At 44.3% G+C, this 10,503-nt stretch overlaps 1 protein-coding gene across 2 annotated transcripts; it reads left to right on the forward strand.

Moving 5' to 3' along the window:
* Positions 1-1,732: 1,732 nt before the first annotated feature.
* On the forward strand, positions 1,733-5,617 carry cmtm7 (CKLF-like MARVEL transmembrane domain containing 7). Of its 2 annotated transcripts, XR_013935660.1 has the most exons (6): positions 1,772-2,061; positions 3,075-3,251; positions 3,562-3,660; positions 3,962-4,040; positions 4,237-4,408; positions 5,120-5,617. XR_013935660.1 is itself a non-coding variant. In XM_080472224.1 (5 exons), exons 1-5 carry the CDS (start codon positions 1,948-1,950, stop codon positions 4,248-4,250), a joined length of 483 nt encoding a protein of 160 aa, XP_080328350.1. In that variant the 5' UTR covers positions 1,733-1,947; the 3' UTR covers positions 4,251-5,617. The 2 variants fall into 2 exon arrangements, 1 of the variants encoding a protein (XP_080328350.1); XM_080472224.1 differs by having other exon boundaries at positions 1,733-2,061; positions 4,237-5,617.
* Positions 5,618-10,503: the final 4,886 nt, after the last annotated feature.

The following is a 10,503-nucleotide window of genomic DNA, read 5'->3' on the forward strand; positions in this document are numbered from 1 at the left end:
ATGACCCTGTCTTTGTCGCACCTTGTTGGGTGTGTTCACACTTCTGCTTTGTTCCACGTCGCGTTGTCTGAGAACTCCTCCGACAAACACAACACACACAACCCACTCACACACACACTCACACACAGTATTAGCATCACTGCATTAACATTAGCCTCACTGCATGAGCATTAGCCTCACTGTGTTATCCTCGCGCCGCCATAGCGGTGAACGTTCATGGGCACTTTGTGCCTTTGGAGATGACGCCGCTGAGCTGCCACAGCGCCGCTCCGATGTCTCTCCTCCAGGTTCACAGTTTCTGAGGCAGCAGTTTGAATTATTGAAGAGATCTCTGAGTTTTATTCAAAAATTCAGGAGGTGGTTCCAGCAGCTGACGTCACGGTGTGTGCGGTCACATGGCAGAGCCCCTTCACGGAAAACTGAGAAATGTGCACGTGATTAAGAGGACATTCAGAAAAATGTCTGAATCTGAAGGAATGTGAGGTAAAAGATTTTTTAAAGGAAAATCATGGATTTTTCCTTTTTTTTTTTTTAACCACAGATTGTTTTAAAATAAAAGTTATTCATGATCGAGCAGCAAAAACTGAGAAAATCTAAATACAGAGGAAAGTTTGGGAAAATTAGGGATGTTCAACCCACCAATTGACACTTTAAGACAGCAACTGTGGATAAAAAGTAACTGTCGACGTCTGTTATTGTAGCATAAGCTGAGCTTTCAGTACTGTGTGGGTCAGTCTAATGAGTCATTAAGTTATCATATGAAGTTACATCAGTAATTGGAGGAAGAAGCTCAAGAATCAAGTTGTTAGTTCTTCTTAAAAAGATTTATGAAAGACGAGAAAAATCTGAAACAAATCAGCTGAGATATACTACCAACATGGAGCCACAGAAAGAGAGTGTGTGTGTGTGTGTGTGTGTGTTCGGCTCCGCTTTGTATTTAATTGTGGATGTAAGCAGACTGTGTTGTTCCTGCAGAATATTCTGTTCTGCTGTCTATCCACAGCACCCCCCTCTCTCTCTGTCTCTCTCTCTCTCTGCTGCAGTGGTACAGACCACACCTCTGCCTCTTTACACTGAATGATCCGGTCAAACTAACAGACTGAACCACACACACATACCTCACACACTCAGTTTCAAAATAAAAGCCTGGCACAAAAACACAAAGTCCAGTTAAGGTTTCTAATGACTACAAAATAAAATGTGTATGTATGAATGTATGTATATATGTAGGTAGGTATGTTTTCTAAGTAGTTGAGAGAACTGCTTCATTTTCCAGCGGAAATATAAGTAAACACTTCCATAACATATTTATTTGTGTTTACTTTCGTTATTAATCCATAGTTGTGCTGTAATAGCCCAGTGGTAGTTATATAAAAAAAAAAAAGTGTGAGAAAGGAACATGAACAACACTGAAAATAATAATTAAAACAAAAAAATGTTGGAGTCTCTTCTCAGAATCCCCACAGAGACTTTCCCAGGGAGGCTAAGAGATAATTGACACACACTCTCTCCGGTCCACTTTTTGAAAACGTGTACCTCCACCCTGGTCTGCCAGTCTGAAGGTTCTGTACCTGTGGACGATAGAGGACAGGCGTTCCCGCAATATCCAGGTCCTAAAGCAACTCCGGCTGTATCTCATCCACTTCGGCTGGAAAATGAAAGTCCTGCGTGCTTTTATTGTGAAAGGGCTCCCGGTAAACGTGATGTGCGTGCTTTTATTGTGAAAGGGCTCCCGGTAAACGTGATGTTTCCCGGTGGTAAATTGACTTTCAGACGAGTTGAAGTCTAAACAGTCAGAAACGGGACGGTCTGTGTTCCTGCACCTCCTCGTCCTCATCCTCATCCTCCTCCTTCATCTCCTGCTGCTCCGGTCCTCCTCCTCTCCTCCCGGTCCTCCGGTTCTCCTCCGGTTCTCCTCTGGTCCTCACGGTGCTCCGGTCCCTCAGCATGTCTCACACGGTGGTGGCGTCCAGCAGCGGCACGGTGAGGTCCTCCGGGGACAACGGTCTGAACCTGGGCTACACCCGCACCATCCCCGGGCTGCTGAAGATCGGACAGACGGTGAGAGGAGCTCCGTGCCAGGGGGGTAGGAGAGGTGTGGGGGTGATGGGGTGGTGGCGTGGGGGGTGGTGGTGGTGGTGTGGGGGTGGGGGGTGACTTTAATTCACCGGCCGACAGGAAAAAAAAAACAAAAAACAAGCACCTTACTATCAGCCTACGTCACTGATCGATGTCACCATTGATCGACAGATCTCAGATTTCAGTTTATTTACTAACGTTAAAGAGTCCCAGCAGACAGGGGCGCAACAGGAGGGGAGGGGGAGGGTGGGGCTGGGGCCAGGAGGGGCCCCTGACCGGGACAAGGAGTGTGTTCTTTATTGTTTATTCATGTTTGTTTTCTGTCTTTGTGTTGTTTTGTTTTGCTTTGTGGAACCGCTGCGTCAGACTCGCGTTGTGTGCGTAGTGTATAGGAAGAGCTTCGGAGGCCGTCCCCGTTTAACCTGACAAGCAGCGGAAATAACATTTTAAAAAATCCTCCGCCACTGACTCGGAGGCCCAACTTGTCATGTATTAAATACACAATAAATGTGAATAAAATAAACTTAAGGTTACAGCAATTTTGTGTAATTAGAACAATAATAATGTAGAAAATATTTCTCTTTGTGGTTTTGTATCTTTGTGGCAGGTTTATTTTCTAGTTGTTTTGTGTCTGTTTGTATTGTTTATCCCCTTGTGGCTGTTTTGTACATTCTTGTGTTTGTTTTATCTCTCTTTGTGGTTGTTTTGTGTTGTGTCTCTTTGTGGTAAATCAGTGGTCTTCAGCCTGGTCCTCTGCCTTGCATGTTTCAGGTCCTCCTGCCGACACACGAGTGGAGCTTTGTGATGATTTAACAACTAAATTCAGTGTGTGTGTGTGTGTGTGTGTGTGTGTGTGTGTGTGTGTGTGTGTGTGTGTGTGTGTGTGTGTGTGTGTGTGTGTGTGTGTGTGTGTGTGTGTGTGTGTGTGTGTGTGTGTGTGTGTGTGTGTGTGTGTGTGTGTGTGTGTGTGTGTGTGTGTGTGTGTGTGTGTGCAGCTGGCCCTGCTCATCGCCCTGGTGTGCGTCTGCTGTGTGCGCGGTTGGCCGAGCTGGGCGGCCTTCCAGTTCTTCCAGGTGGTGGTTCTCTGGTTCCTGGTGGCCTTCTTCGTCTTCCTCCTCATGCACCTGTTCCGACTGCAGAGGAAGATGCCCTGCATCAACTGGCCTCTGACGGTGAGCAGCGTCACATGTTTACATAGAAAAGAAAGCTTTCGACTTTCATATTTTAAAAGGAAATCAAACTAACATGATAGTTTTTTTTTATCTCCAAATATAAAAGCAGAAGGAAAGAATTTTAACAAACGTGCAAAAATTCAAAACTTAATTCAGATGAAACCGAGAGGGTTTTACTTCCCAATACTGAGAACACGCACGCACGCACGCACGCACACACACACGCACACACGCACGCACGCACACACACAGACACACACACACACACACAGAGGATCTGAACCCAGACAAACTGTTTGTCCTCTTTCAGGAATTCTTCCATTACGCCGTGGGCAGCGTACTGCTCTTCATCGCCTCCATCGCCGCCGCTGTGAAGTGCGCCGGAGCCTCGGCGCTGGTGGTTGCAGCGGTACGTAGCATCACAGCCGCGCAGGAAACGCTGGGTAACCACCTTCAAGCCTCCACAGCGAATGACATGCACACAGTGGAAACCCCCCTCCACTAGAGGAAGCTGCTGTGTCCAAGTCTGACAGGAAACTTTCCTCCTCTACCGCTCGGTCAGGCCCCGACTGAGCTTTTGACCCTTGACCTCAACTGTCACATGATCAACATGCTGTGCTGCTGCTGCTGCTCTTTATTCGTCAACTTTTCTGAACCCTGCTGCTGTCACTTCGATATGAAATGACTCCTGTTTCACTGTGTGTGTGCAGGTGTTCGGGTTCCTTGCCACCTTCCTGATGGTTGTGAACCTGTGGACGTTGTACAGCGTGGCCTGTGGCCCTCAGGCTGGTAGGTCTAATTGACCGTTTAAGTCTGAGGAATGAAGAATTAGTTCGAGAGGCAACTGTTAATGTGACTCACGAGGAAGATTCACATGATGAAGTCAAGTTTACAGACACAGCTGATTCCTCCTCCTCCTCCTCCTCCTCCTCTTCTCTTCCTCTCCCTGCTTATCCTCCTGCTCCAACTCTTCCTCCTACTTCAGGTTCCCTCGAGTAAATTTAGTCAGGAGCTGATGAAGAATCCAGGCGGCTGCGTCCTCGTCTCCGGGACATTATTCTGCCTGGCAACCGGCTGGATCCTGCACCCTGATTGGACGATCGGACCGAGGAAGAGCAGTCGCTCCCTCACAACCAGAACCTTGTGTGATCGTCACGGTAACCGCCAACCGGACAGTGTTTGGTTCTTTTCTGTTCCACATCTCCACGTGTTCCACGTCGTCCAGGGTGCTCTGTGTCTCCCGGTTAACGTGTCATCAGCGGGCGCCGCGGCGGTCCGACCTGCTGCTGCCACGTTGACTCCATGTCCCATCATGGCCTCTGCTACGCCCTAGCTGTGAGGTGCTCCCGGTTTACAGCTTCACCTCATTTATTTTTTATTTCACTAAATCATCGAAGGATGCTTTTGTGACGATTGTGGAAAAAAAACAACCAGATTTTTACAAGAAAAAAAGAACTGAAGCTGTTTTTATGTGATTTATTTATTTTGTGTGATTATTCAGAGTGCAGGATTTTTTTTTTTTTTTTAATTTTGAGTTGTTTTTTAATTAAATTGTCGCTTTGTATAAATGAATCTGTTAACAATCACTCAACAGATCAGAAAAAAAGGAAGATTTTAGTTTTTTGTTTTCTTTTATTGGCCAGTTCACTCCGACTCACAGACCTGATGAAGGCTTTTATTTTAGCGATAATGATGTTGGTGTGATTCGTTGAGAAAAACCTTCAGACAGGAGCATCCTGCTGCGTCACAAAGAAACTTGTGTGCCATTAGTTTGATAAAACAAAAGACTGTTAGTTCATTTAAAAAAAGAATGAACTCCCATAATGCATCACTCTAATAGCACGACCTCTGTGACTGGTGCTCAACAGGAGCCAATTTCCATCCAAAGCACAGCAGAACCTGCTCGGTTCCAGAAGGTTCTGTGGAGGCCTTCAGGGAATCGGTGTGGAAATCTGTCTGCATCTCTTAAAGGTACAGTACGTGATTTCATTCATTCAACAACCTGAAAGCAATTCGGCTGAAGCTAACAGTTAGCCACAGCCTGTTTGCGCCAGTAAATCCCACTGAGTGCCAGCAGGAGATGCAGTGAGTTGCTCTTCCTACTCCTCCTCTTCTTCCTCCTCCTCAGGCCGCTACTCCTATTTCCTCTCATACTCCTCTTTCTGTTACTCCTACTTCTGCACCTCCTCCCCCTCCTGCAGTGACTCAGTGCTACCACCCAAAGGTGCTTTTACAGAAACATCACATACTGTACCTTTTAAATAAATCAACCCGAACAGAAGTGAGCAGGGAAAAAAAAAAAACAACAGTTTTTGAAATCTACGCACAGGTTATCTGTTTACAACTCACACACAAGAAGCGGGACAGCATGGACCCATAAACAAACATTAAAAAAATTAATGATTATTTCAGGGCGGGTAATTAGTGCTCAATAAAAAGAGACGTGGATAAATGGATAAAACAAATAAATTTTGTGCATGAATCAAACAGCTGCAAGTTTTTTACAAAAATAAACATCTCGCCTTCAGAACAAATGCAGAAAACAAGTTTTTACCAAAGCTGAAGCTTTAAGCTGCATGTTTCTGCCAAAGCTGTTGAATAAAAGCACAGATTACCAAAAAAAAAAAAGTATCCTGAACTTTACACCAAACGGAAAAGCATGGTTATTATGAATTTTATCGTGAAAATACATTTCCTGCTCTCTTTATATTAATCTCACTGTTGGGGTTTTTTAATCGGTGCTTTTATTTTGTAATGACCTTTGCACATGGATTTCCACACAGGTCCATTTAAATGTTCATAAATATGGAGCATCTCCTGAAACCAGCGTGTCAGCAGGGACACGTGTTCGATTCCCGAGTGACACCAACAGAAAGGTTGTTTATTTGTTGTTGTTTTTTTTAAATTGAACTTGTATTACAAAAGTAACAGAGTCTGCAAACAAAGTTTACAAAATGCTTGAATTAAAAATGGGAAGTAATGTAACCGAATCGACCTTCAGAACGACGAGGCATTCTCGAAGCTAAGTATTTCAAGTTAAACCTTTACATAAACTTTTTTATTCACAGTTTTTGCATTAAGAAAGTTTTGTCAGACTTCGCTGTAAAAACTGTTTTATTCATTAAAAGCCAAAAACAAAGCTTTATTTTGATGCTAGAAAAAGCAGAAGCGCAGACGTTTGTCTCCCTCTGGTGGCGGCAGCAGGAGTAGCAAGAGGAAGACTTTAACCAATGTTCAATTCCCTAGTAGAGGAGAACTAGACGAATACTTTGATTTAAGTAGTTTTTGGAAGTAAAATAACTTAAAATCTGTAGCGTTAAGGCCTCACTATACTACTGTGTCTACAGTACTCATGGGGCAGTGTGTAGCGTCTACGCAGTCCCTTCACCCCTGGAAGATCTGCGACAAGGTTGTACGTTGTACACTAGGGGGCGTAGAAGGAGAGGTCCCGAAGCCGCTTGAAACTCAGTAGTGCTTACTTTACGGTTGCTTATTTGCAGTCATAGTGAGTAATTTGGCACAAAAATTGACAGTGATGCTGCAAATTTTAGTTTCGGGTGCAAAGCAGCAGACTGGAGCAACGAGCTAGAAGCTAGCTTCTATTGTCGTCCATATTATGGGACGTGTGCAAAGCGTTGTCAACGGCAACATAACCAGAATTCTTTGTCCTGCCCCTTCGCGGTGTGTGCTGTTTAACAGCACTTTAGTTTTAAGGCTTATAAAAGTGTCTGATTAGTGATTTAAAGTTTTAGACTAGTCTGGGACGAGATTCCGAACTAGTCGGAACATTTCAGTTTTGGACCATTTTAGAGCTCAGTTCCTGTAAGCCTTCGAAGGGTTTTAGTAGTGATTGTTGGTTCCTAATAATGTGACTCACCATGGACACGGACCGGACCGAGTCCCGGTTTGAACTGGAGCTCAACTCCTGGTCTGGTCAGAGCTGCTTCTTCTTCTGTGGTGGAACCTGGAAGGAGAAGAGTTTTGTGACTTCCTGTGTTAGCTGTACGTCGCTCAGACTTCAGTAGGACCTCGTTCGGTGTCATTCCTCTCACAGAAACGTTTCTTCCTGTAAAATTTAGCTGTTTCCACGTAACCCATGTGTAGCTTCTGCTCTTTGACATGCTGATGAAAACGCACCCCTCCTTGTCTGAACCGACCCTTAAACCATCTCACACTTTTCATTTGAGAGTATTTCTCTCCTTCAGAACGTGGACCAGGTTCTGACTGATGCTCCGCCTCATCGGCGCCTCCTGCTGGTTTTGGTGCTTGGGTTCTCTGACAGTTCTCTGACAGAGAACCACACTAACCTGCCCCGCTGTGTTTACAGGAGTTGTTTTGTTGTGGTTTGATGATGTGACTTGATGTGTCTGCCACAAGCTGATTGGCAGATCAGAAGGGGCTCAAGGCTCTGAGCGGAATAAGACACTTTAACTGCCCAGTGCTTTTATTCTGAAGGATCCTGCTTCAGTATATAGGGCTCATCCTCCGGTGTTTGACTTAATTGGAATGTTTCAGCCAATCAGATTAGTTGGAGACTCCAAGGAGAAATTGTTGGGAACTAGGAGTTTGACTTAATTTTTATTTATTTTTCCCATTTATGTGGGTATTAAGGATACGGAAGAGTTTTAGGGCCACTGAAGAAAAAAAAATAAATCCGAGGCTACAAAAAAAAACAACCTTCGTGGCCCCAGAAAAAGTCGAAAATCAAAGTCGAGATTTTTTTTTTTCACGGTGGAAAAAAAAGTCCGTCCATCCACATGCCAGCGCGTGTGACTGCTTCCTCAAAATGCATATCAGGCGGTTTAATGAAGTGATGAAAAGACGCTTCAGACAGAATGTAGCTCATAAACACGGTGCAGTTATCATCAGTATCAGGACTAGAAGAGACAGAGCAGCCTGCTGCGTTGTTCCCTCGCGGAAGTTCGTCGAGTACGAAGGACAAAGGCACGGATCCCGGGCTGCTTATTTAAATGTGTTCTTGTGTAAAATCACATGTCCATAGGCAGTAAGCAACCCGATATAGTCAGAATTAAGTGATTTAATGTGAATTCACATCTACGGGCAAATGATGAGGGATGGATAGAGGTCTCTCCGTGAAAAATTAAAAATCTCGACTTTGATTTTCGACTTTTTCTGGGGCCACGAAAGTTTTTTTTTTTTTTTTAGCCTCCGAATTTTTTTTTCTTCAGTGGCCCTAAAACTCTTCCGTATAAGGATGTAAATGTTTGCCTCTCAACCTTTTAGCTTTGGAAACAGGAAATGCACAAAGCAGAAGTTAGACGGGTCGTGACCGCCCTCTGCTGGGAAATGAAAGGAAGTTTCCTCCCTCCTGAGGTACGGTAATAAAAATCAATGGTTTCTTTCTCAGAGCATTTTGAACGGTTGTTGCTGATATTAAACTCCAGACGCTGTGTTTTTCTTCTCGTTTCTGAACATTTTTTTCTGGGTCTCGGTGCAGCTGGTGAACTCTCACTCTTCCGTTAGTTTTCTTCCAAAGTGCCTTATTGTTGTGTTGACTGAGGGGGGGTGGCTGGGGTGCGCAGGGTGGGGTGGGCTCGGGGCTTGCTCTTTTCAACTTCCCGACATGACGTGGTTTTGAGATCTTTTACGAGTCCTCTGTGTTTTCAGTCACATCACAAAGAACTTCCATTGTGTTGTTTTTCTACATTTTTCTTTTTAAAGCGTGTTTCAGCTACAGGTTGTGATTTGTTGCATGTTGTGAATTAAAGGCTCATTACACCACCTCTGTGTGCCTGTCATTTCGAGATGGAGAGAAACATATAAAAAAAAAAACCCACAGATGAACACAGAACCTGAAGAGAGTGCACAGAATTAAAAAAAATAAAAATGGATGTGCTGTTTCATATTTCTATCAAAAACTACGGCAAGTTTAAACGACAGCGTTTCAAGTTAAAACGCATCATTTTTGTTTCAGAAAAGTTTTGCATTTACACAGCAACATTTTGAAAATGACGTCCGTTTACATGCTAATGCACGTAACGCAGAAAACAATGTCGTTTTCATGTTGGGCCACTAGTGGGTGCTGTTTGCTTTTGTCATGAAAACACATGCAATACGCTATAAACATCAACAATGGGAGGACACGGACATTCGTATGGACAGATGACCAAGTTGGATATTGGACAACTCGACGCCACCGCCGACCGTCTACACGGAGACAGAACCTGACCGTTTTCAAAAAGTTGCGTTCTCAGCGGCTCCGAGCACCGTTGCGGTGTAAACGGGCACCGATAATGGGACTTTCACCCGCGTTGGACTCGGTTTCCAAGCAGGAAACCAACTGAAGAAGAAAAATAATATTTTGGAGTTCAGCAAGTCTAACAGTGCAGAAGAATATAGAATGTATGTTTAACAAGAAATTTCTCAAATTATGTAGAAGGAATAAGTTGTTCATTGGAGCCGTTTTTATCAAACATTTTCATAATGACAGCGCAGGATTTTGACAAAACGTTTTCCATGGGAACTTGAATGTTAATGTTGAACCACGAAGCAAACAAGTGTGAAAATAACTGTAAAAACAGTCTCTACACAGGATAAAAACATGTTTGGTTGTTGGAGGGCGACAGATGAGACGAAGCAGCAGAGAAAACTGTAAGACCGAGACTCTGTCTCTGACTTCTGGTCCTTAATTTCATGTGGTGTTTCTTTAACTTTCTCTTTGCTTTTGCAGTAAAAAGAATCTCTTCCAATAGAGTCAGATTGAAGAGCATTTTTGTGTTCTGCAGATCTACACCAGATGGCAGCATCGCTACAAGACAGTAAGAGAGACAAACAGCGAGAGAGAGAGAGAGAGAGAGAGAGAGAGAGATAAAAGAGAGAGACAAACACTTTTCACAAAGCAGATGACGAGTCGTCATTTTTTGCCCTTTTGCCAGCTGAACACTCCCGCCCCCAACCCCACCCCCACCCCCAACCTTTGGTAAATTTGGATTGATGGATGTAACAGTGGGTTTTGAGGGTGTGTGTGTGTGTGTGTGTGTGTGTGTGTGTGTGTGTGTGTGTGTGTGTGTGTGTGTGTGTGTGTGCGCGTGTGTGCGGACACAAAATAAATGTGGACACTTCAGGTTCATAACCCTGCCTGTCGCTCTGGATGCGGTTACCATGGCGACTGCACCTTTTTGGCCATGAGCTTATCGTGAACGTCTCAGTTTGAAAGTGTTCAGATGAAAGAGGCCGAGCGTCTCACAAACTTTCCTCCGCAGGACGAATCATCACCGACGCACTCATCAAA

This window comes from Lipophrys pholis (genome assembly GCF_963383615.2).
Source record: "Lipophrys pholis genome assembly, chromosome: 9".
Classification (NCBI taxonomy): Eukaryota; Metazoa; Chordata; class Actinopteri; order Blenniiformes; family Blenniidae; genus Lipophrys; species Lipophrys pholis.